At 40.4% G+C, this 27,792-nt stretch overlaps 1 protein-coding gene across 13 annotated transcripts in view; it reads right to left on the reverse strand.

Annotated features, from left to right (window-relative positions):
- The window catches only part of LOC116226471 (uncharacterized), a 249,168-nt gene that overhangs the window by 37,627 nt on the left and 183,749 nt on the right, over positions 1 to 27,792 (reverse strand). For 11 of the 13 annotated variants that reach the window (XM_090136913.1, XM_090136917.1, XM_090136911.1 and 8 more), the window contains one exon: positions 961 to 1,055. In XM_090136913.1, coding sequence (XP_089993039.1) covers positions 961 to 1,055 — 95 coding nt within the window. Of the gene's footprint in view, positions 1 to 960; positions 1,056 to 23,673; positions 23,760 to 27,792 lie in introns of all 13 variants that reach the window. The other 2 variants (XR_016464969.1, XR_016464968.1) reach the window with 1 other exon arrangement.

The following is a 27,792-nucleotide window of genomic DNA, read 5'->3' on the forward strand; positions in this document are numbered from 1 at the left end:
TCTGATCAATATCTTAAAAGGAAAAGACCTGAAAGTAAATTTGAATATAGTATTTAGCAATAATACAAGACAACATTTAGCATTAACACAACATCAACTCAGGCACCAAAAGCAAATGGAATTACATAATTTTCCTGTCTGCCCAGCAATAAAATATTCAGTTATGGGGTTAGTCTATGTGCCACAATACATTTCCTCATTAGCTGAAAGAAAATTGTTTCAATGGGTTTGTTTAAAAATTCTGTTTTCCCACCTTCCTAGTTGATTTCTTGTTTAGTCATTGAATTGCATTTCTCTTCATTCTTTCCCCAGCAGCACTAATAGTAGCTGCTCTCTGCTACTTGCAACATACTGTCTAACTGAACCAGGACAAAAAAAAACAGGGCTAAGTTGTAGGCATTGCTCCATTTGGAGAATGGTTACACCAGTTGTAAAAGACAAGAGACCTTAATATGCCCTTTAGGATTGATACAGTTTTCCTTGGTACCCTCTTGTAAGTCTGCCTTCACACACTCCAGCTAGTTGCCTTATCCTGCATGAGTCAGAGCAAAAAGGCCCACTCAGGAAAAGCATCCAAAGGAAATAGTAGCAAACCGGTTAGCTAAAAGTAGGACAGGCCTATGCCAAAACCAGAACCTCAAACATATCCGAACTTGGGAAATAAAGACCTTAATTTCACATGTATTCCCTGGATCTACAATGGGAATCAGAAGGCTTCTTAATATCTGTAATTATTTCTACTTGTAATGATGTTGTTTGGTCACTAGTGCTGTTTAACTGTTTCAATGCTTTCAGGAAAAGAAGTGGCTTGCTGGAGACAAAGAAAAATGGAGCATAACTCATTTTGTTTAGAACTGTTGCTTTCCTCACTAGTAAATACTTCTTTAAGCACTTCTGAGAGTCAGACCACTCTGATTCCCAGACACACTTCATAGAAGTCAAAAAATGATAGCGACCTACCTCAGTGACTGTATCAATCTGGCTTTTTGCTGAGCAGAAGCTTCAAAATTCAAGATGATAAACGTACAGAACACCTTCAGATTTGCGGCCAAATCCTAAAGAGACATAGTCAAAACAGAGGATTTGTTTTCAACATGAGCACACTTAGCATCAGGAGATCTTTGGCCTTCAAGTCTCTTCAAGACTCGCACCACTATCTTTGTTAAATATCTCACAGTAACTCTTCTCAGAATAGGTGGAATCATTTATCTGATGCAAACAGTTTTTACAACAGTTCTCTTTCACAGAATGAACCACACAGAGAGTACACCCTCTCACATGGTTTTATACAGAAAGGACTATTACACACTTTCAGGCTGAACGTGTTTTTGACTTCAGCACAAATTATTCCCCCTCTATAGCTCGCTTCATTGAAGTTACAAGATTGGTTGCAAAGAGAAATACATTACAGATAACAAATTCTCCAAGATATAGCTGCCTGCACAGCTGATACAGCAGGGCATACAGAACTGGGTATCAAGAATAATGCATGCTTTGTTGTAGACGAAAATGAAACTTCTTGCATACCGAGTTAATATAGATCTTGTTCAGAACATTTTTATATCTAGGCTCGTTATTCAGTTTGGAACTTCGTAACAATCTCACCCTCATGTGGCTTTACAACATACCCATGGGAATAATGTAATGACTGGACACGTCTCTAGGATTTTATGTGCATTCTTTCAAAAAACTTGAAATGTGGTCAGAAGTATTGTCAGACTCTCTCTATGAACAAACCCATCTGGACTGGAACTTCTTAGTCATAACAAAAAAATATAACTAAGTGAATTAACACTGCCCTTGTGAGATTCTCTGCTACATACAAATAATGTTTTACTGTCTCTCCCTATCAGATAGATCCTCACTGCCCATAATTTGGCTTTGGCAATGCTTGGCTACTGCTGACCACCTGATCTATGTTCACTCACTCTCTTCCTCTCCTGAGGAAAAGGCCAAACATTAACTCTTTCTTCTGGTATTCAGGCTGGTACATCTTTCTTGACCTAACCCTGCAGACAGACAGATGCCTTCTGCTTGAAGTGCTGGCATCTTAAAGGAAAAACTGAACTTCAGCAAGAACTATCAGTAGGTAAGGAAACGATACAATCATGTATGTTTCTCCATGGAACAAAACACAGTTTTCATCCATCCTACCTTACTGTTTAACCACAGACTATTGCAAGTTTTGCTGGAAGCACCAAAAGAGAAATAACTGCTGCTGGAAATCGTCTACCCACGTGTTTTCTGGATTAACAAAGCTCTGCCTCTGTTACAATTCCCAGAGGAATTCCCAGGCTCCCCTGTCTCCCAGCACTGCCATCATCATGTCCTTTATTGGTCTTTTTGCTCAGATAGGTCTACTCAGCCAAACTCTTGTAATCGCTGCCTGCTCCTCAGCACTAATGGTATCTCCCACACAGAACACCCCAGAGATTAACATCAACAGTATATGGAGTACAACCAGGTCTTTATGTAACCTGCTCTAAACAATACCACAGCCATCTGCCACAGGTACAAGGTTTCCGTTGTCCTCTGTGAAAACATGTACCTTGTTCCCTTTCCTCCTTCCAATGAGAAACTGTGTGTTGCTTCAAGTGCGACTAGTCATGCCCTAAAGCAAACAAATCTTCCTCAATTAATCCGTCTATATCACCCAATAAAGCCTGGCTCCTTTCACTGGCACGTCTTGGTTTCCAAATGTCCTGCATTAATCATCTTTCCCATTTCAGATCTGGGTCATTATGAATCTGCAGCTCATTCACCTTTAACTGATACTTCAGATATCAGGTCAGCTCTGCATAAAATGACCAAAACTTCCATGCCCACCAAGCCCAAGAAAAACTTCAAAAATCCACGTCTGGGTCCTTCTCTCAGTGACCAATTAACTTTCATATTTACAGAACATGACATTTGTTTCATGTGAACCTGATAATAAAAAAATATATATAGTTAATAGTATAGTGTCTAATTACAAGCCTATAAGTTTCCATGGTTCAATGTACGTATTATCTTCGGTCAAAGCCTGGGATGCTGTGGCACAGAAAAGGAATTAACACCTCTTCTCCCATGACAGAATGGTTAGCTCAGGATAATGCCGACCAACATTAAGCACAAGTGAGTAGTATAGCTTGTAGTGACCAAATAACTTCATACTACCAGTCCTATCACATTCCTATACAGGAACATCTAGGAAAACTATTTTATACTCTCTACAAATACCATTTTGAAGGTATGTACCACAGTTACGCCAGAATTTCCTTCGTACAGCAGCATAGGTTTGTCACAAAAAAGCTCCACAGACTTTTTCGCAGTTATACCAATGTTAGCTGAATTTAGAGACTTAACAGATATTAAAAACTGAGTGCATGAAGGAAGCATAAAGCAGAGGGAATGGTACTGGGATGCAGAGGTGTGATTTAGAGTTGGTTGCTACACATGGAAAATCTAGGGACCTCTACAGGGATCCTTACAGATGGAGTTGATTGGAAGTTTTTCCACGAGATCACCAAAGAGATGCAATGATCCAAGATTCCCATGCACAAATTCTGGCCAGATTAATAAGCACTCTGCCCTGGCTATATCAATTTTCGTGACCTAGGTGAAAGAAGGAAGCGGTACATGCTATGAACTTCCCCTCCTTCCAGCTCACAACCTGACACACATTTCTCCCAGTCAAAGAGAAGCAACCCAGAACACGACCCACCTTCCAATGGCTATGAGAGAGCCTGTGATGTGCTCATCTGGAGCCAGCCCAGAAGATTCCTAATGGCACCACGTTAACTCCAAGCTCTGACTGTCCTTCCCAAAGCTAAGCACAAATACTGCTCTGAAATAGGATCTGTTCCATTCGTGAAGTTGAAATAAATAGCATTAGAAAACAGGTCCATCTGGAACTAAGAGAGCTGAAACATTGTTTTTGTGCTTTTCTTGATCCCCAGAGTATTTGAGGCTCCAGATGCATCGAGAAAGAAACTGGTTATTTTAAGAAGCCTTTTTAACCCACTGGCTAGCTGGTGGGGGGGAGAAGGAGGTTGAAATGGAAGCTGCCTAATGACAAAATCCATGAACTCTGACCTTCTGTCTGAAGATGAAAGCTGAGTTAGATGATTTTTCTATAGATGTCATTAAGGCAGCTTTTAAGGCTACCCTATTTGAACTCTTAGTTGCACTTCAGTTCTGTAAACAACCGCCTGAGGGAGTTAAGTGAGTGGAAGCCCAAAAAACTAAGAAGCGTTTTCAGCAGGAGAGTATCAGTTGTAGTGAGAAACCATTTATGTCCTGCAGGGCCACTGGCTGTCACTATCTGTCTGACTATGGAGCCATATTTAGGTGTTTAACAGGAGCTAGTTAACATATTCCTTAATAGGTGGGTGGAGATGTGTTGGCCTCACCACATAGGCAACACAGACATCAAAATAGGCTAACCAACGTAATTTGAACCTGCTTAAGCTCACAACTGGTAGCAAGCACTGGAACTGCAACACAATTTCAGAGAACTGGCATAAGATTCATTTAATTCAGGGTGCTTCTAACAAGCATCCAGAGACCAGCAGACAACGCTACCTAAGTGGTCAGCTCACAAACAGCAGCTGATCAGTGAAGGACTTCCTCCACTTTCAGCTCACTGTCCCCTTACACACTGTAAGTTTTATCTAAAGCAGTTCTGGGTGACTTTTTTTTCCCTTAGAAGCATCTGTAGATGACTCGTGGCAATGCATTCCACAAGTTTAACAGATATTATATAAGACTGCTCTGCTTGAATTCAAATTTACAGCATTCAATCTTTGCTTCATACAATTAGAAAAACAACAACAAAAAGTTCCACTCAATCCAGGCTTTTATACCATTCATTAATTCGTCATCAAAAAACTGAAGATTAGTTGTAGACATGGCCTAAATTGAGAACGATCCCTAGTTCTCTGCTCAGAGATCCACTTCTTCCCTTCTGCTGAGCTTCCAGTTGCCTGACCATGCCCCAAGGCACCACAGTCCTTCCCAGAAACATTTTGCTACAGCACATACCGCACAGCTTCATCTTGTGATTCCACTGTTAGGCTGAAGGCTTTAAAAGAAAAAGAGTGAGTCCAAAACTAGCAATTCCTCATAGAAATAAGTAAATAAGGGAAAAAGCTGCTAACATCAGATACTGGGGGGAGGGGGATAACTGAGATTGGTTGCAAAAGAAAGGAGAGAGCAAATGGGCCCAAAGTAAGATCCTAGCAAATGAGAAGAAAATCTCACTTAGCTGGCATGCACTTCAGTAAACAGGTTGCATACTATACTCTGCTTCCCCACCACACTCCAAACGCTGCTCACATACGGAGTGTGAATGTTCTTGTTCAAATCCCATAAGGTTTTTATTTCCTCTGCTTATTGACAAAACAGTAAAAACACTATGTTGAACAATTTTGCTACAAGAAAACAGCAGTTTGTCAGAACGATCGAATCAGACATCCTTCAGTGGAAAAACCACAATGCTATTAGGCAGTGGAATGTAACAGAACAGTTCATTATATGGATACTAAAAGATGGCATTATTTTCTCTTAAAAGGTAGCGTTTATAAAAGGTACACACTACCACAAGCATATGAAAATTACTTAAAAAGGGAGTACAGAATGATGTTGAGAGGTTAAGTGAGGTGTTCCCCTTTATCTCCTCAGACAATACAAACCAAGCTGATGCTCAAGGAAACTGAAAGGCAGTGAATTTACCAACAACAAAAGGACTTTTTATTTATTCAGTGCATGATAAATAAGCCATGAAACTCGCAGTCTCGAGACATTATTAAAGCCAAGAGCTTATCGAGATTCAAAATGAGATTTTTATATATGCACACAATAGAAAAACTGGCAGTAGCTTAGAGCGGTAGGTTCTTTTGAAAACTTACAGGAAGACCTAGAAGCTAAAGTTTCACCTTCAAAACTGATATAAGAACAAGGTGATTACACCCACATGAATAAAGCCTTGTTCCATAATTGACTTCATCATTCAAGACCGTACAGGGGCTAAAGAGCTTCTCAACTGGAACTTACCCTACTTACTCTCATCTGACACTTTGAACAGCAAATCCAGCAAGCAGTCATTTGTCTGCTTTTGGTTTTCTGCTAAGACAATTTCTGTGCTTAAATCTGCTGTATCCTCAGAGGGGATGGCTGAGGTGGTCATTCACTGGCAAATTCCTCTCTAAGTTGTGAAAGTCCTGGACTCCTAAAGAGGACAGGAAGAACTGCGGCTGCAAGCAGAATTTGGACTCCTAGATGTTTTGGCAATATGTTCTGTATCTACAAAGATCTTTACTCGCCATTCTGGATTCTGTCCTTCATTTCTAAACTGCTTTGACAGAAGGCAAAATATTATCATGCAAAAAAAATACCCATAAAGTGAGCTGGGATTTGAATTAGGAAAGGGAATTAAGCAAGTAGCAAATTCACCAATGAATACAGCTTTTATTATTCCAAAGTATTTGCAAATATATGTTGAGTTCACTAGCTAGTTCCAACTAGCATCCTATTTCAGTAAACTACAAACATTAACATTTTAAGACAGAGAAAAATAAAGGCAACTTAGATACCTCTCCTCAGCCAGCCCACTGGGCACTTAGAGGCAAATATATGGTTACTCATAACTCTGGGACTTGCATTTTTCCAGGCTGAGGATCTTCTGACAGAAACTTGGCACACAGTATCTGTGGGCAATACTTTCAAGTTCACTACCTGCCTGAATATGTATCATGTACTCAGGGTCAAACAAAATGGTTCCATCTACTGTTGCTGCAGGAATGGATCCACGTTGCCTTGCAATTGGTCATAAAAGGACTTATTTTTCTATTACAGACAGAACCTCTCATCCAGAAATAGTAAATGGCTCCTTACTGTAACCACTGTTTCCCTCCGAAATGTCAACTGGGTCAGGAAAGAAATGTTTAAGGACAATAGCAACCAAGCCTCTCCCCCATTACTTGTTTCTTGAATAACTGTACCAAATTTTTCACTTTACCAGAAGGAATGACTATTCCTTCTCCATAATCATATGGCCCTGAACATATTCTAATGAGAGTATGTCACTGGTGCTTCTGTCATATAGCCTATAGAAACAAAAAGAAAACTTCCTTTTTTTTTAAAAAAAAGGCAGAAGTAGCAATAAGATGACAGAGATACCTCTGTAGGAGAGTCAGTTTTGGGTCATCTTCTTGCCAGTAAAAAGAGAATTGTCAGAGCACATACATAAAGAATTAGTCCACACCACTAATGCATTACCAGCCTTCAACAGAGCATCACGCACATTAGACTTTTTTATGTAGACAACCCTAATCCAAAGGCAATTCTCTGATCATCTTCTGACAAACAGAAAAGACGAGTATACTCACTCAAGTAAGAAGCCACTGGTCCTGCTACAATCAAAGCTGAGAAGCTTGTCTTTGTGCTGAGGCTAAGCTGGGGCAGTTTTCTCCATCAGATTGAGTATAGAAAACAGATTTAATGCTACTTATTTGTATCCCAGTGCTGTTAATGGGCTTGATCAACTAATGTTCACGCATTGTTTTGAGGATGTAAGTATTCTTTTAAAGTCTGTACTCATCTCTATTGGCAGAATATTTTCAGCACTGAGATCACTTGCTATATTAAATTCAATGCAATAAAGAGAAAGAAAAGTTAATGTGTTTATGTGCTGAGTTTACATATAAGGAAGGTAAATGGTTTAGACATAGGTACTTATCAGAAAGATCCTATTTGCTCTTCACAGCCATAACAAAGTTTTGGCAAAAACAAACCAGCAAGCAAACAAACAAACAAAACAAATAAACAAAAAAACAACAGGGAGATTTGCCAGAAATTTTAGGAGTAATACTTCATTATTTGGCATTTCCATAGCATGCTCCCCTGCCACTGAAAAAGCTTGCCTTGACTGAATAACCTTTAATTTGCATTTACATTCTCATATCTTTATCTATTATGCATTACATGCACATGAAGCCAAGTCTCTGATCATACAGAGATGCTATTTAGAGTACACAAAACTTCCCTGGAGGGTTTCCATTTAGAGAAAGAAACAGATTATCATAACTCTCATGCAATGGGAAGGAGAATACAAAAGGCGTAGCTATTTCCACTGCAGAGTATCAATGTCATTCATATGTCCCTATTTTAATATATTCATGTAAAGCAGCAGTCCTCCACAAAGAATTGGGAACAGGTTTCCAAGAACATCAGGTAGAAAATAGCTTTTGTTCTCTCTCCTGCTGTTGTCCAATTTGAACAGCAAAGAACTTCAGAATAAAATTTACAATAATCTGTTATGCAGCTCACCTGTAGTACTACAATTAGAGATTTCAGAAGGCTACATGCTGCCTTTCATTTCCAGCATGCTTGGCTTCCACTGATGGATACAAAAGGGCAATGCAATTAAATCACGTGGTAATAACTGTACGGAGTAAAACAAAGGGGAGGAACTCAACTAAAGAAAAATTGTAAAAAAAATAAAAAAATAAAAATAAAAAATTCCATGTAAACTCACCCTGTTCATGTGTTTTGCTCAGGAGAGAACAGGAAATCTTAACAGGTAACAGAGAAATCATGCTGAAACACTGGTGACAGAGTTTTGGTATGGAATGAGAAGTGGCAGAGAGGAGGGAGGAGATGGAAAGACAGTTTTTAAATTCTGCTGGATTTTTTCTTTTAGAGCTTAATGCTGGGTCATTTATGGGAATGAGCTTGTGTGTTGGATTCTCCTTAGGGGCCAGATGGGAGTGACTCCAAGGGGATTTTGTTCCAGAAAGAACACTCAGACCGAGTATCTCAGTTTTTAGCCAGCTGGAAGCCCAATCCCAAGACTGGAGGAATTAAATTCATTCTACTGGGACTCCGTTAGTACTTCTGGAGTAACATCAAAGATAACACCTTTTTTCTTTTTCCTTCTAAATAAATACACTTAGAAGACGCACAAGATTAGTCTTCTCTTGCATTCAGTGGTTGCTCTTTGCCTTCCTTCAGGGAGGATGCATTCAGTTAGACAGTGTTTCCCACTTACCCACTCCTATTTCTGTATTCATAAGGTGACTTGTAGAAGAAACGGTGGTCAGTCTAGTAGTCAGTCTCTGACTAAAATGAGTTACCAGAGACACCTTATTCAAGCACTGACGTTAAAATAACTTGTTAGTCCAACTGGCTAGGATAAAATCTCTGCCTCACAAGAACTTCCATGTCTGTGACCAACTTTGCCAGCAATTCCACCAGAGATCAAAAGCTGATGACTGCACACTGGGACTGCTCAGATAGCATGAGGCTGATCCAATATCAATTTCCAGATACGATGAACTAAAGTGAACAAAAGATCAGATTGCACTGTATCCTGAGCCCTCCAGCTGATTCCTTCCCAGTAAAGCACTCATGTCCCACAAAACATCGAGACAAACTAAAATGACCAGTTCAAGGTTCTGTGCTCATATATTTCAAGAAACAACAAATGGTCTGCATCTTTTCTCAACTATGATAAAGGAAGAAAGCATCTGGAAGCTTCATTTCTCCAAGCCCTGCTGAAACATTCTGTGCTTTGCTGAGCTAATGAGCAAGAGCAAGGAAGAAGGCAGAGGTCTGTATAACCAGGATTTTTTACTTCCGCTGTATCACCAGCCTCATCCCAATGAGTTACAAAATCCTGCAAGCTGGGATTTTGCCATCTCAGCTTGTGTGGACAGTACAGCCATAATAAATGGCCCAACAGTTTCTGTGTAATGAAATGAGGATATGTTCTTAGGTACAGACAAAAAAGAAAGAAAAAATAAACATTTTGTGAGGTGATGGTGTAGGGCAACCCAATTATATTAGCTGTAATGTGAAGTGACACTGGCTCCTAATGCTCTGCAGCCAACAAGGCTCATGGCTCTCTCCAGTATACTGACCTTCTGCAATGGAGGGAATGGAGAGTTTCCTCTCTCCCTCAGCACCCAGCATTTTATCAATACTTGGCTTCCAGCTGCCTAATGCTCCTCACAGTATCATCCACATCATTCAACAAAGATTTTGCCTTTTCTCTTTCTCCCTTACCCTCCATCAGGATGAAAAGAAACTCTGAAATGCCTGCAAGGGCTACACTGCCGTGGTGTGCAAGAAGGGCAGACTTTGCTGGTCCTTGCACATATTAAGACCTCAGTTCCCATTTGATGTTTAATGTCAGATCCTTGGCCGCACCCCTCTGTGTTGATACCTTACATGCTAAGCATCTCTTTGTGGTGCAACACCTCAGTGGTGCAGCTTGCAAGTGCTGAACCCAGTGAGATACTTCTGAAGTCATTTGTGAATGGCTCAGGGATTAGGACCATGAAATGAAGTAGAGGGCGTGCTGATCCTGCTGCACAAGAAAATCCTACAGCACTTTGGAAGGGCTTCTTTCCCTCTCCAGAGGCTATTTAGACCCTTGTTCAGGCACCAGTTCAGAGGGTGCAAACAATATCATCCTTGTACCAAACAACATGTGGCAGGACAGTTCATCATAAAGCTTACAAGGAATCCCTCCATTTTCTTTTCCTCTTCATTTCACCTTCCTTCTCTTAGTGGAAGTGTTCCTAGCTTTTCAGATAAAAATAAAAAAAGATTGGTCGTGAATCATGCAATTCCACTAATACCTAAAAACTATTGTACTGATGGGAAGAGAATCCTGACATTTGGACCCCAAATCTCATGCATTAAAAATATGCCAAATGTCCTTATTATAAAAAGCAGCAACAGAACAAATGTTAGAGATCAAATTCTTTACTGTGCAGCTGTACAAAAGAGGGATGCACGTTAGAGGTTTAGAATAGTCAGTGTGAAATGGTGAAAAGGGAAACATCTGCTACTTAATGAGATGTTACAAGCTTGTATTTTGTAATGAAAGTATACAAATTCAAGAGGAAAACAGAATCATACAGCCTGAAGCCAGGAAAATCCAAAGAGTGATGGACTGATCTTTAGGCCTTCAACATCAATAGGACTATTCATGCACATAAATATTACATGTGTATTTTAGCACCTGACTGAATTAAAGCCTTAGCCTTAGATAGCAAATCAAGAGTTCACTACTGGTTTTCAGCCTGCAGAAAAGACAGCCCATTCTGAGAAATGCACTGATTACCCTAGTTTATAATCTCTTTAATATCATAAGTTCTACAAAGATACATTTTGTTCCCTAGAGCTCCCCAGAAATCAGCTAAGCATATGGACTGCTTGCTTACACCTACTACAGAAGGCTGAGTATTGAGGATTTATATATTTTAGTCTATGTGGTGTAAATATGTATAAATTTATATTGTGTTAATTTATGGCATACACTACAGAAGGTTTTGCGTGAGCTACATTGCATTCCTTCCCACGTTTCTGCTGAAATATTCATCTTCGGGTCTTTTTCTCCATGTTTTCTTTAGTCTCGCCACAGATGTTTGGGCAGCTTGCGTTAGAAGGGAATATGCCTTAGAAGTACATTTAGGAATTTAGGTGATGAGAATACCAAACTCAACTGTGTGGCTACAGCCTGAGAGGATTAACAGGCTTGGTGAACACTCACCAATGTCTCAGACCTGCCTTCTGATACACTGGCACGCATCGCAACGTAACTCAAATTCAGCACCACCAAGACAGACACTCAGTGCACAGAGAGCTGCCAAACTAGTGCCTGACAAACATTGCATTCACACATAAAACACGGATACATAAAGCTGCCGTGCCAAAAGTAGGACTGATTCTCACAAGAACAGGCACCTGTATATCAACAAACTGCACTCAGCATCACCACAAGCAGTCCCTCCCATCTGCCTGCACAGAGCACTCGAGAATGAAGATGTATTACAGAGTCCCATTCTCTCTGAAATCAGTAATTCTCTTGCTGTTGGCTCAGCAAGAACAAGGTCAAGCCATTGGGCCAAAGCATAACCCTTATCTTTCACTGAGTCCTTATCACAAGTATATCAATGCAGCCTTTGTGTACAAGGACTGGCAGCAGCCCAGAAGTCTCAGTGCCAAATCAGGGCCATAACATCCAGTAAGAGATATGAAGACATACAGAAAACCTTTTTGAAAGCCTGACCTAGTCAAAAGAACTGGGGCTCCACATGATGTTTATTTGCTTACATTCAAGATGTTCAGCAACACATAGAATTTTGCTGACTTACTAGAACATAAAAATGCACAACTATATGAATAGTACCAAAGGGAGTTACCTAAATAAACTAATGCATCACATATAGCTATTTAAATCTTCCATTTATTACAGAGTTGCAAATGCAACACATACTACTGACAGAGAGGAATGACCAAGAGGATACATCTGAAAATATTTTTTCACACTGTTGTGAATTACCTTGAATTTTATTTTTGACCCTTTTTCCTCATTCATTGTCCAAAATCTTTTATGTGCTCTGCATTTGTAGCAATATACCGAAAGAGCTGGGTTCAAAGTCCAGCACTGCTTCAGATTCTCTATCTAGTTCTTGGAAAGTCTCTTTCTCCTTTGAGGCCCTCTGGGTAAAACACAGTTGTGGACATTTTTCTCCAGTTCTTTTTGCTTTTCTTGTCTATTTTGGATAAGCCACAGATTTTGAAAGGTTTTCTGATAGTTAAAGCTGTAACCATCGCTCTTGACCATCCCATCAGTCACTCTGCTTTGCCTCTGAGTGCCTATCCCTAAGTGCCTGCAGATGCTCACCAGATCTGGCCATACACCCTCAAATACCATATCCAACACAGTTTGTACATTGCCAAACGTAGGAGTAGCAAGAACAGGGTGATGCTAGAAGAATAAAACATGCAGTGGTAAAAAGCCGTAGATTTTAATAGAGCTTAATTTAGTTTTGCTGGATAGTTCCCTCATAAATACTACCACAACTATACCACACAATAGGAGATGCACCCAAAAATGCTTCTTCAGCATTTTTTATCAGCAGAAGTAGAACAATTATAACTTAGCAGACAAAATTTACAGTAAATCAATGAGGATGCACATAACATTACCCTGCCACATTGCTGTACAGAAGCTTATGTAGACCATATATTTTCCTGGTTTTATTTTATAAATAGGCCAGCTAAACCCTCACACAAAATTATCCACAACCAAAAATACATCTTTCAGATTACAGCCACTTTTCTACCTCAGCTCTGTCAACCCAACTCTTTACCAACCTACTGCCATGACCCTTCTTGTCTTACCTGCTGAAAGTATCCCATAGTAGAGTCTGAAGCAGCTCAGCTCAGAAAAGAGAAGTTAACAGGTCTGAACTTGGGATCAGAGCTCTCTGGTCCCACGTAGCTGACCCTAACCTTCTCCAAGGTAAAAGATTTCCATGTCATTGGGAAGATGCTAGTTGCCTGATATTTCCTAGCATAACATGCCCAGATCCTTAGGTAAGGTCTCAGAAGAGTCAAAGATGAAATAATAATGTTGTCCAGGGTTCCCATGAGGTTGATTTTGCTATTCTCATACTTTCTTCCACCTTTCCTCTTTCTCTCAGAATTTAATGATTGAAGGAATAAAAACAACAAAGTTAGTTACCACCCTATCACGCCTTAATGACAACATAGAACAGTCAATGAGTGTTGATGGTTTGATTACCTTGGTAGGCTGAAATATGTTCAGAGAGCATTTTGGTGAATTTAGGCAATGTACTGAATGGTAAAAGATAAAATGAAATCCCAAAAAGCAAAGTCTGATCTTAGATAATTAACAGCAGAAACAGGGCTAAATTGAAATAAATTATTCAGTGCAAGTACTTCAGACAGCTCTTAAGAATAACACATGGATCTGTGGCACTCTTTAGGGGACTTTGTACTTATAAACTAATTAATAGATCTGACTTCTCCATATGTAGTTTTTCCATCTGTAACAGATAAAGTATGGATAGGCTTCTTCATGTAATAGGGAAAATTAAAGTTATTTTAGTAAGTTGTAGAATTTTCTCTAACTTATTCAAAATGTGAACGTGTGAAATACCACAACAGAATGGAAATTGATTTTATAAAATGTGAGAGTGAACTACAGCATTCTGAAACATGTGGTGTAAAGTCAAAGACATATCGTACTGCTTCTTTCCCCTCCAACCACCGCCGAGGCATGTCACAACCTACACAGCAGATTGTAGCCAAAAGGTCAGCTAATAACATGCTCCTTGCTAAGAGGAATAAGCAAGAAGACCATGGCAGAAGTATCTTCACTCTAAAATGGAAAAGCTGCAAATTCCTGCCGCCCCAATTCATTGTATGACAAGACCTAAGCCTCAGCAAGCCTCAGTCACAAACTGGTGTGGAGATACAGTGGCCATTTTGTTTCCTGCTGAGTAATCATAGAATGGCTTGGGTTAAGCAGGATCACAAGGATCATGAAGTTCCAACCCCCTAGCCACAGGCAGGTTTGCAAACTGCTAGATCAGATTGCACAGGGCCCCATCCAACCTGGCTTTGAACAGTTCCAGGAATGGGCACTCACAACCTCTCCAAGCAGCCTGTTCCAGCACCTCACCACTCTCTCAGTGAAAAAACTTCCCCTGACACCTAATCTAAATCTCCCCTCCTTATTTTAAAACCATTCCTCCTTGTCCAATCACTATCTACCTGTGTAAAAAGTTGATTTCCCTCGAGTTTATTAACTGTCTTTAAATTTTGGAAGGTCACAATGAGGTCTTCCTGCAGCCTTCACTTTTCCATGCTGAACAAGCCCAGTTCCTTCTGCCTATCTTCATAGGAGAGACACTCCAGCCCTGCCCTCCAATTATCTTTGCGGCCCTACTCTGGTTTGGACCCTTTTGCAAAAGCTCCACATCTCTCCTGTACTGGGCCCCAGACTTGAACGCAGTGCTCCAGATGGGGCCTCACAAGGGCAGAAAAGAGGGGGGACAATCCCCTCCCTGTCCCTGCTGGCTCCCCCTCTCCTGATGCAGCCCAGGATACTGTCGGCCTTCCAGGCTACAAGCACACACTGCTGGCTCATTTTAAGTATTTCATCAATCAGGACCCCTAAATCCTTCTCAGCAGGGCTACTCTCAAAGAGTTCTTTCAGTTTGTATATATATCTGGGATTACCCTGACCCAAGTGCAAAGCCTTGCACATTGCTTTGTTGAACCTCATTAGGTTTACACCTTTTGAGTTTATCAAGGTCCCTCTGGAAGGAATCCCTTCCTTGTGTGGTATCAACCACACCACACTGCTTGGTGTCATCTGCAAACCTGCTGAGGGTACATTCAATCCCATCATCTACGTCACTGATAAATGTACTGAAGAGTACCAGTCCTGAGATGGATGCCTAGGGGAAATCGCTCATCACCGGCCTCCATCAGGATGTAGAGCCATTGACCACAACCCTCTGGCTGCAACCTTCCAAACAATTCCTTATCCACTAAATAGTCCACTCTTCAAATCCATATCTCTCCAATTCAGAGATAAGGATGTGGTGGGGGACCATGTCAGAGGCCTTGCAGAATCCAGGTAGATAACATCAGTTACCTTCCCTTTGTCCACCAATGCAGTTACTCCATCATAGATTGGTGACATTCCCTTGGTAGAGCCTTGTTGACTGTCCTGAATCACCTGCTCATCCCTCATGTGCTTTAATGTGTCTTCCAGGAGGATCTGTTCCATGACCTTCCCAGGCACAGAGTGAGATGCACCAGTCTGTAGTTTCCCAGGTCCTTCTTCCTCCCTTTCTTGTAAATGGGAGTGTTTCTCTTTGTCCAGTCCTTGGGGATTTTGCCTGACAGCCATGACTTCTCAAATATGATGGAGATCAGCTCAGCAACCACACCAGTCAGCTCCCTTAGGATCCTTGGATGCATGTCACCTGGCCCAAAGGACTTATGCACATTCAGTCTCACGAATCAGTCTCAGACTTGCTCTGCCCTTACAGTGGCGGGGGGGAGTTTGCTTCCCAAGATCCCACACAGAGTTTAGGCTCAGGGATGTGAGAATCCTGGCTGCCAGTGAAGACTGAGGCAAAGAACTCATTGAATAAATACTTGGATTCTTTGCATTAATCAACGCAATTGCTTCCACTCGCTTCTCATGGCATCCACACTGTTGTGTGTTCAGGAAAAACACTGCTCAGCATGGTAGGCTGAACAGAATTGGCACTCATGACCTCAGCTGGCCTATTGAACCAGTCTAAAATCTGTCTCCAGCTATTTCAACCAGTCCGGGATTTGAACACTGCTAGAACAGTGCTGAGAAATAGCTCATTTCTATTTTTATAGATAACACCATTTTACAGGATTAACTTTGACACTCAGACTGCAGAGGTAGCTTCCAAAGTTTTAGCCAAACTAATGTACCTCTGTCAGGGTCACCCACATACGTTATCTGAACCCCATCCATGAGGGCTGACAGTCTCTCATACTTCCCCCAAACCGCCTGCAGCCAGATGGAGGGCTGGTCAGTGTGGGAAGTTGCCTTTCACACAGATGTTAGCACATATGCATTTGTAAAGGTTAGTTATTTTTAAAGGTTATTTAGCAGAGAGAGCATTTTCAGATATGACAGTCTTAAATCTCAACTTTCAAAAGGCAAGAATTGTTGCTGACATCTACAACCAACCAAGTCACCATCAACATTCACACAAAACCTAAACTTTTTGAGAGGCTAAGAAATGTGTGGACAGTTTTCTATCCGACGTCTTTACTCCCAAGATGGTTCACAGCTCTCATCAACAGATTGTCCAGCAGTGGTGCCATGCCTAGCCAGAAACCATACCAAGAATTAGCACCTCTTAGTTGTTTCCCGTCTCCTTATCTCACATCGATCTCCAGCCCACACCTCATCACCCAGCAGCCCAAAATGTTTGGCCACTTTCCACTGGAAACTGCCTCTTATCCATCCCAATCACTACGATCTGATGCCCAGCAATGTTCCTGCCCTAGTCCCTAAATATAATGCTTACTCAAGCGTGTTGACATCAGATCTAATTACTGACTTCAAAATGAGCATTGAGAAGAGTTTCCTTCACCTCATCTTCTGTTGCCGAATAGAAACAAGTCCTGACATCTGTTCTTTAATTAGCATGAATAATGACAAACTTCAGATTGAATGAAACTCCAGGTTGTCTCCCAAAATTAGGCCTAAATCCAAACTAACCCAAACATTTTTGGATGCTGTACTCAGATTGAAAGGGGGGACAATTTCACTTCAACTATAAGCCAATTCTGCACACAATACTGCTAAGCTATTTTCTTCTTTTTATCCCACCTTTTTTTTCCCCTCAGACTTCAGTCTTTACAGAGTATTCTTCCTATCACCAGAATTACCAAGATTACCTTGCTTCATTTGGCCTAGTCAGAAATAAAACACTTAAGTGTGAGCACAAAAAAAGAAAAACAAAACAACAGTACACACGCCTAGACTATTATTCTCTCTCTTTTTTTTTTTTTTCTTGAACCTACATGCCTTTTTAACATAGCTGGAATTCATTCGCTCCTGCCCTTACTTTACAGTTACACACATCTTCTTTTTTTCATTCCCCATGCACTTTTCACTTTAGCAAGCTAAGAAAAGAGTCTCACATGCAGAAGATCCAAATTTATGCTATAGAAGAGCTATGACATTACTTGAAAAGAAAAAGAGGATACAGCAGCAGCAGAACTTACTATCCTCTACCACAATTCCACAGCCATCCAGCTGGACACAACATGGCCAGAATTGGTGCAGTCTTTCACAGGGCCCCCCTTTTTCATGCTACTGTATCAAAGACCATTTGAGAACTAAGAAACCCTTCCACTGTTTCATTTACCTTTCTGCTCAAGGAAACAAAAGTTTCCCTGGCAGCCTCTCTGATCTGGTCTGTATCTACTATGCTAGATAAAGAATAAAATACGGCACTGGAACAAAGCTGTTGTGTGCATCTCTTCCTCCCGTGGTCAGTGTTTGTGCTGCTGAGGTGAGGGCAAAAAGAGTGGATCAGCTCTCCCATTTTCTCAGCTGCTGTCCTGTGTAGGCTGCTCTTATCATGCAGTCATCATGCAGCAAGGTGAACGCTGCTCAACACAACAGCCAGTTTTCCCCCATGATGGTATCTCTCATCTCCGCCTGCTTTGATATCGCACACTTTGTTATTTGCAGACGAGCAGCCAGGTCAGTCAGTACCTATGTGAACACAGCCTGAGAGCCTGTTTCCAGCCACAGCTGCTATTCACCGGCCACGCTCAGAAAAAAGGAAAGCTGCTCTCTGGGGGCTGAGCTTGTTTCCTGTGTTGTAATTTCATAGAAGTGAATCTTCCACTAACCTGGTTGGCTGACACAAATGCTACATGGAACAACAGGAGGCTTGTCAGCACTGCTCCAGCATACAAATGAACATAACAGACGGGTAGCATTAAACTAACCTAAAGATAAAATTATGATCTTCAGTCATTGAGAAAGATGATAACTTAACCACAGGATGTATCGCAATTAGCTTCCTCAGCAGCCTACAGAAGCAATATATACAAATTACAAGATAATCTTCCGCAATTTGAAACCATTTAGGATCCTTAGCATCATACACTTGGATCAATTTAAATCTTAAAGTTGCTATCATCTTTCCTTCTTACTCAGAGATAAATATCTTCTCATTTTCTAGTGAAACAGAGTGGATGCATTTCTTTTTAATCTGGTCTTACCATATCATTTCTTTTTTCTTTTTTCTTTCTTTTTGTTTTAAAGTTAAATAGTTAAACTATAATGAACTCCACAGGACTCTGGTTGTAAAGAACAAGTGCTGGTCGCATCAATATCTGTATTAGATTGCCCCCAGTGGCAAGGAATTGTAAAAGACTTTCACATAGAAAGGGAAATGAAAAATTCCAATTGAGAAATAGGTCTGCTGGTGGGAAAAAAATAATGCTGCATTTAGAAATCTCTAAGCTTTCATCCATTTCTAGGAAACTGGAATGGGAGGAGCATTCCTCCTACTCCTGAAGACATCTGCACTGTGGGGATATAGGGAATCTACTGCAGTACAAACACGATTTTGGCAAGTTAAACCTTGTCAGAATCACAGCAAACTTTCCATTGATCTGGGTTCACTTATGCTTTTGTTACAGTTCTGGACTTCTTTCTGATGTTTCCCTTTGGATGTGCACTTTAAAACTATTTCATGAACTTGAGATGCTTGATTCTCCGCACAGTCTCAAGAGTAGGCAAGATATTTCTTTCTATGGTCGTCTCCTTCCTCCTCCTGCCTTGTTTTCAACTTGGCATCTGGCAAAGCTGGACAACTCTGCGACATAAAAATTCCCTTAACTGTGAGTAAGCCCTCTTTATTATGTCTTTCTTAATAAAATGGCTTGTTTGATTAATGTCTGTTTGCATGGAAAATTCTCGCTTCTCCTTTGCTCTCTCCAGCAATCACTTTGTGTTTTAGTGTCTGCTTTGGCAAGAGGAAAAAGTGGAATGCTGGGTTAAATTACAGCCCCTTCCTGAGATCTGTGGGACTTCTGTTGTTCATTTCCATGGCACCAAGATGTGACCCTTACTCTTAACATGAAGTCCCTGACGGTTACCTACTACACCATTTTAAGTCTCTGGAGCAATTGAACAAGTCCAAAGGTGCTATTTAAAATACCAGTGATTTTACAAAAGCCTGTTTAATTCATTAGGCTTTATCCAGTGCACCCAGTCTGGTCCAGACAAATCCAGTACTGTGTTCTCTCATGCTCCCTTGGCTTCTAAGCGGCAGTACTTTTAACTTTGTGTACAGAAAGAATTTAACACATACTGAATTAAAAAAAAATATATATATATCCTTCCCTATTGAAATCCATGGCTGATACGTGCACATGTGAAGATTTTAGAGTAACTGAATCTTTGCTACAGTTATTTAAAACCTGAACTGGAGACTCAAGCATTTTACAAGTTACTTGTCCTTGAGTTTATGGAAACAAATAACAGACCTGCAAACACTGATGTACTTGGCAGTTCTGGGTAGCTGTCTGGACTCACAGCCAATGGAATTAAACATTTGAGAGATTGTGATTCATGATATAATCTGATTATGAAGGTAATTACACCTCTTGTCATTGTTGACAATATATTATTATAGAGACAAAAATCTTGGTTCTGCTACCCAAATTCCAAGGGAAGGAATAGACAGAGAAAGAGAGAAGAAAACAAAACAACTTCCCTCTCATTTTATTAGACTCTTTGAGTCCAGAAAAAAAAAAAAAAAAAAAGAAAAGAAAGAAAAAGAAAAAATCTAACAAGAATCATATCCAGCAAGAATAAAGAATAAGGAAGTTTTCTTAAAAGTTAAAGTGAGAAATATTAAAGAGAGATGACACATTGTTGAAAGGCTATTTTCGATACATTTCTTAATAAACACATAAAGGCAAGTTTGAAACTTCTAGAAAACTAGAATGAAATAAAAAAAAGAAAATCCTGAATATAACACATGGTTTCAGCTTTGCAAGTAAGGAAACATGTTCCAGTACAGCCTGCAGAGGCAGAGGTTTTTCTAAGACAAAGAGTACATTGTTTTGAGAAGTGCAGGTCAGAATCAAGGACTGGATTCACTAGCCCATGTACTTTGCAGTCTATTTCTTAGTTCCATATCTACAGTAGCAAATACAGAGCTAAAACTGTAATCCTTCCACATTTTCCCCGGAGTTGCTTAATCTGTATGCTCATCCCTTACTTACTGCTTTTAAACTTCTCCTCATTGCAATGAAGATTAAGTTAATTTCTCAAGTTATTATCTCATAAAATCCTGCATGCCCAAGAGTTACTACTTTTCTTTTCATAACGAAATTAAATATATATATATCCCAATAGCTACAGGACATATTTCCCAACCACTAACTGAAACCCCAAAAGTTTAATGCACTGATTTCCTATTGAACAAATATTTGAGTAACTAATTTTTCTTAAGATCACCAGTGACCAGTGGAAAATTTCAGCATCATTACTGAAAAGGAAATTTTGATTGTGTGTGCCTGAAGATTAAGGAAGAGAGTCAGGTAATGAACAAAAACAAACAAACTGAAACAGAAAAAAATTCCACAAGTCAGGTTTATAGCACACACACCTTCTTAAGTTAAGTTATTATTATGAACCTTTTTAGGCTACTTATTTTCCCCATTGGACTTGCAGGCAGGGATGGGCCTCCTTGTACAAAGCAGTTCTTTGTGGTTTTTTTCAATTCTTTAATTTATCTAAAAGCCACCTGGACTTTCAGCTTGGTCTCTATATGCCTTTTTAAAGTAAGGATATTTTAATTTCCCATATTATCAACAGTGCAGATGGACGGCAGAGGTAGGAAAAATAAGGAGCCTAGATTATTCTGTTCTATATTATGGGATTTCCTCCATTTTTTTATATTAAAACTGCTATAAAAATTTTGCTTCCAAAGCCTCAGGTGAATCTAGTAGTTACAAAGAAGACAAAAACAGCACTTTGGAAATGTACCCATCCTTCCTGAAAAGAAACCAGACAGCTCAGATAAATGGTACTTGAACTTCTGAATTTAAAAAGCAACTTTACATAAGAAGCATAATTGAACCTGGGATCCACAAACCAAAAGGGGGAAAAGTAGGGCATAAACGGTTAAACCTCCATCAATATTTTACATCTGAAAAGTGCCAATCTTTTAAGACTGGTGGCTTTCAAAGCAGTGCAGACAGACTGTCCTCATGCTAAATTTTGTACCATTCACATTCTGCTCATTCATAAATTTGATGTAAATTTCAGAAGCTTTAAGGAAAAGAGAGCAGGAGGTTCTGTGGAAATGTAATGAAGTATGCTTATGATTATCTGCTTTTGGAAGAGTTAAGTTTATTGTAGGCACACATTAGCCACTTTCAGGACATAAAAGCCTGACTGTTCAGTGCTAGATGACATTTTTTCTAGGAATAATCTTACATCCTAACCATAGAAATGTGTGCTGCCCACAGCAAGGGACACATACGGCCCTGGAAATGCCATTCCCTTTCATGGTTGTAAACCAAAGCAACAAATCATTTCAGTAAGACCATTTTCTGTTTTCTGCTTGGTTCTACAAATAAAAAAGGGCATGGGCCTATCCTGCTTTGAAACAACAAAAAAAAATCACTTGGGAATTTAACAATAATTTAATTTGTATTAGCCATGGCACAACATAAACATTTTCCTCAAGGCCGAAGCACAAACAGATTGCACACATTTTCCATGTGTGGTTTTTTTTTGTTGGATTTTTTTTTTTTTTTTTTTTTTTTTGTCTGCGAGCTGCTGAGCCTGTTTTCATTAAAACAAAGAAAAGAACACTTCCTGTATGAATCAGAGTTTTGTATCCAAACTGCAGGATTCCTTATTTAATGGTCTACTTGTTGATTGAATTAATATGGATATTTAGCAAAGGTGGCCCAACTAGAAAAGCAGAGAGTCAAAGGACAGAAAATATCTTTGCAAAACAGAAACAGGGAAAATTAAGTCAAATAACACAGTGCCAGAGCAAACAGATACGACATGAGAATTTGTACTCCCCCACCCCCATTCCCATCAATATTAATTTGTGACACTTCCCTGCCCTATGAAGTAAGCACGAGCTTGAGGCAGGACTGTGAGAACAATCTTGCTCAAAACTAATGTCAGAAAAAGACAAAAGACAAGCTGCATGAGCTCCAGATGTGGTGGCCGGGCTCAGCTCTGTCAGTGTACCTTGTCCAAGAGCTTGCAGGAAGGTAGGGCTGCAGCTCTGGCCAACAGCTTTGGTACCCCCTACGTAGGAAGCTGAAGGGTTTAATAGCAGCTCTAGACTCATCCTAAGCTTCCATGAGCTGTACCTTACAAGACCTCCCTTTAAGGTGTCCACACTTTGTTGGACATGCAGGAAACTCAGTTCCTTTTGAAAATGAGACCACAGTCCCTCAGCTAGTCAGACTCTGTAACAGATAATCTTTTTCTTTGCCTTAGGTGTGAACTTTGTACAATTGTTTTCTCTCGACGCTTGTCTCACTGCAAAAGAAATCACCATACTGACTTAAATTTAATAGGATTTGAACTCTGTTTCCTGCCAAGAAAGCAGAATCTTTTAGTTTCCTGTGCACAGGAACACAGAGATGTTAAAATTAGCCACAAGCAGTATATTGCTCCCTGAATGTAAGAGAAAGGTATTGCAATTTACTGCACAAAGGAAATTACTTAAAACTATCGTATCTGCAAGTAACAGGTTTAAACAAAATGTTTTCTGGTTTGCCAAGACCATGTACACAAACAACAAAATGTATACATTTGGGTTTTGTGTAATGAAATGAGAACCACTTCAGGGTCACAGACAACACTGTTACTTAATTCAGCATCTTATAACCAGTGCTGAGATGCTTTTTTGGCCGTGGGCCACAGAGCACACAGTAACCCAGTTTGCTTTTGCTGCATCTCTTAATGCTTTTTTTCCTGATGGCAGCACAGCCAATGTTGTCAGTACTGTAGGTAGTGCCTGCAACAATTTGGAAGCTGGGGAGGAGCTGAGGATTTTCTGCCAACTCAGTTTTCAGCTTGCTCCCTACAATGCAGCACTCCAACAATTGTCACAGAAAGAAAAGCAGGAAGGGATGAAAGTACTACTGTTACTTTTGCTTAGTAGCAAGCTTTTCAAACTGAGCAGGAGACACAGCTGTAGAGTCAGGGCCTCCTACACATCCAATGGCTTGTTTCTGCTTCCCATTCCCTGAAGGTGGCTGTAGGCCAGTGGAGGGTCCTGACAGCACCCAATCTCTTACCAAGACAGTGACTGGGGTCTGCTTCCATGAAACTGAGGAGCAGGGAGCTGTCTGCTTCCATCTGTGTGCTGATTCAACCTGCAAACCTGGCAGAAAACAAGACCAGCTGAATGGAAGAGGCTGGATGGAGCTTATGGGAAAAAAAGAATGATGCAACTGGGACAGGGGGATGGAAAGAAGCAGAGGGAAAGAAAGCAGGGAATGTAGACAGTAGGCTTTAAATGTTGGCATTGATGCCCCAAGGACTGTAGTGCTGCAGTGTGCAAATAAAAGTCCTAGACTTTCTCCCTCAGACAAAGCAATATCTACTTCAAAATACAAAATCATTTACAGCCCTGAGCAGAAACATTCTGCCAGGAGTAATAAGTGCTTTTTCTCTTCCTTACAGAGAAGGAGCTCCACGAGCAGCAGATCCTATCAGCACCTGTCTCAGGGTTCTGTTCCGGCCTAGAAACTCTGGTGTCTAACAAGGACCAGATTCTGGATTCTGCAGCCTGCAAACCTCAGCAGTTTCTTACTCCTACCCAGGCACTTCCTTCTGAGAACTTCACAGACTCTTAATACATACCAGTCCCCTATCAAATTAGGTTATAATAGACCATGAGTTCATAAAAGATTGGTCACATCATGTGAAAGGAGAGATTAATAATTAATAAAGTCTGTTCTAATGCGTAATTACTTTTTTTCATTAGGAAGTATGTCTAACAGAATAAACACATTTCAGCTCTATTAACAACCAAGAGGCCAACACTGCTGGTTATAAAGCTATAAACCCAGAACTGCTCTGATGCATCAGCTACCTTCAGTGACAGCAAAGGGTAATGCAAAGCATCTGACTGACCAGCACTGACACGTACACAGCACCTAACCACAGCAGTTCTCAATCAGGTAACCAGGTGTATTTATGAGAAAGGATGGGGACAGCAGAGATCAGATTTTTGAACGACTCCTCACTTGCATTCAGCAAATTAAAACATTATGCTAGAATGTGGAGCACTGTGTGCTATAATTTTCCTGCTTTAGTCATACTCCAGAAATCAGAATATTTAAACACGTTTTGGAAAATTCTGTACTCTGTTGCCTGAGGTACAGTATTCCCAAAGGACACTGTTAATCCAACAAACTCCACAAAATAAGCAAAATGACTTTCCTTTATTACTTATGGCTGCTAAATTATAATAAAGGAAATGCAAATCTGGGTTCACTTTTTCTATCATTGTTTTATGTTTACTTTTGTATTCTGTTGGATTATAACAGATTAATTTGTTTTAGTTTTCTTTCTAGCCACTTTTCAAGCTCTAGCTTAGTAACAAGGCTCCATTTTCTTTCAGAAAAACAAAGTCCCAACATCTTCCAAAAATTTTCCATTTATGCTACAGTTTCTTAAAAAATAATTGCTAACCATGATAGTATTTGGACTTAGACTAGCTGGCAAAGCAATGTACTCACTAAGTGACAACACTTCCTTTGATAGTTATCTTCAGGCTATTTTTTAATACTTTAAGTCACTTCATTGCTTCAAGACCCAGATAACTTATTCTAGCTTGCTAAAGGAATTCTTGCTCTTACCCCACCACTGACTGCTCTGCCAGGAAAGCCCATTCCTAAACGAGGTGATATTGGGCCCAGAAGGGGAAGCAGAAAGGTGAAATGGCTGTAACTGTTAGCACAAGAAGCATTAGTTCCCTTCCATGCAATCTCAGGCGATCCATCTGTCCTACCTCCTAGCTGTAAGACTGGAGGAAAGACTGCTTTTATCTCCTGTTTCAATCAGACTCTTTCAATTGGAAATGAGTGTTTGTGCAAGACACAATGGGGCCACGCCACTGTTTGGAGCTTCCCAGTGCTCCTCTGATACAGATAACAAAAACAATTAGAAACAAAAGTACGCTGGGGCACTTCAAAAGCTATATACACTGATCATAAGTGGACTCAGCTTCATTTTCTGCAGCATATACAGCAGGATACTTTCCCCATGGCAATTGACATTTTGCACTAGCCTGGTTCCAACGAAAATTGATCTGATTCCTTCCTAATAACAACAGAGAGTCATCTTGGATGACAGATTTTAGCCATTAATTTAATTGATCATACGTACTGATACAGATTTGGGGAAATATTATTCTAGCATAGCAACACAAATCCAATCAGAAAAGCAGACTCAGAAAAGGTGAGTGACTCTCCTGAAAATGCAGTTTTACAACATTCACTCACTATGAAAGTTATTTTGATACAGAGTAAGGAAATACAACTGTAAAAATGATTCAGTAAAAAAACAGCAGCCAGGTTCTGCTTCCATTCCTGAAACACATTAGCTTATTTTCCTGCTAAAGAAACACTGGAAGCTTCATGCTCTAGAGCAGCAGCAGCTGTAATTCCCTACCATTTTGTTCATGGATCACTGTCAGCTTTCTGAATTCACAGTGGTCTACCCCTGTGCCTTAAAACGTTAACACAGCTTCACAGGACTGCTCTTGCAAAGGTGTGGGCTAACAACAGGGCTGCTGAAATCCAAGGCCAATTTGTTCTGATGACTTCAATTTTGGATTTGAGGTCTACAGCTAGGGTAAGTGGAATAGTGATGAATGTGGTAGCTCTTCATTTAGAGGTCACTCACGTACCAAACAGCCAACTTCTGCTGTAACGCCTCAGATTCGCCTCGTCATTTCCAACTTCAGCAGAGTCAGCCTTGAGGAAAGCACTGGCCTCATCCTGAGCACTATCCTGGACTCAGATTGCACAGTAACAAGGAATTCCTGGCACCATGGTACAGTAAACAGTTCTCCCATGTCCAGGATGTAACACCAGAACAGATGATAATAAATAAGCCACTTCAACAGGGCTGTGAAAAATGATCCGTGACATATCTGCGGAGAAGCAAATGTCATCTCGGAACAGGCTTGTCTGGATGCCTACAGGAGAGCTCACAAACCGTCTGGCTCAAGTTTGCAGCCCACTATGAGCACAGTGCTGTGAGCAGATTGGTGCCTGACTAATTTTGCACAGCGGTTCTCTACCTACCGAGTGCTCTTTCAAGCTATTAGCGTCACAGAATATCAAACGGGCTGTCACAAAGCTGTTTATTAACCAACTCCCAAATCCAGGCAGGTATCCAGCAGTAGCTGAGTACTGATATATGCACACACAAACACTACTTCTCTAGTAGGCCAGCTCACTGCATCTAATTCAGGACAGAGGTACAGCCCCCGTGTCTTTGGAAATTGGCACTTACGTGGGATTAGAAGTGCAGCTCCTTGCATTAAAAGCCTCTCTTCATGTGGCACTTAAAGAGCCACTCACAAAAGCTAACCTCAGCCTAGTGAGATCACAGATTTTTCTATAGTTGGTGGAGGAAGCAGCTCTGATGGAGAGCAAGGTGATCCAGAGGAGAGGCTTGACCTAACTATTCTGGTGGTCCTCCAGAGAACCCCACTCCCTTCACACATCACTTTCTGGGAAGCCTTTTGCAAATACCCCTCCTTTTATGCTGCAGAATCCTAAGACTTCACTGTGAATCTCATAGTATTTGATGTTTGTCTTGAAGACCCTTTTTATGAAGTCATTTAATTTTAATTTTATAGCAACCTTGGGTTTTGCTAAAGAAAATACATAAATTAGCTTTCCTGTATTGGAGAAAACTAGGAAGAGTAAAGCCCAGAGATTTAAAAAAAAATAAGGGAAGAGTGTCACAGAAATGCATCAGTAATGAAAATAAGCCAGACATTTCAGGACCTGATTCACCAATGTGTGGCATTAGTAATACTCTGCCCTATTGCAACAGCCGAAGAAGACTTGTAATTTGCAAAAGGAGTACTTGCATTCATCCTGTGTCCAGTTTTCTCAAATTCCCATGTATTTTAGAATGCCAGTCTATTCATCCTTTTAGGTCAAAATCAAATTTTTGTAATAAATTGGAAAAGTTAATCTCTTTTCAATATCTGCGAGCAAGAATTGTAATAAATTTTCCAAAAATGTCATGAGCACTGCTCAGCTGACAAAGTCATAGAATGGCCTGGGTTGAAAAAGACCACAATGATCATCCAGTTTCAACCCCCTGCTATGTGCAGGTCACCAACCAGCAGACCAGGCTGCCCAGAGCCACATCCAGCCTGGCCTTGA

This window comes from Phasianus colchicus, chromosome 3 (genome assembly GCF_987193195.1).
Source record: "Phasianus colchicus chromosome 3, bPhaCol1.hap1.1, whole genome shotgun sequence".
NCBI classification, from domain to species: Eukaryota; Metazoa; Chordata; class Aves; order Galliformes; family Phasianidae; genus Phasianus; species Phasianus colchicus.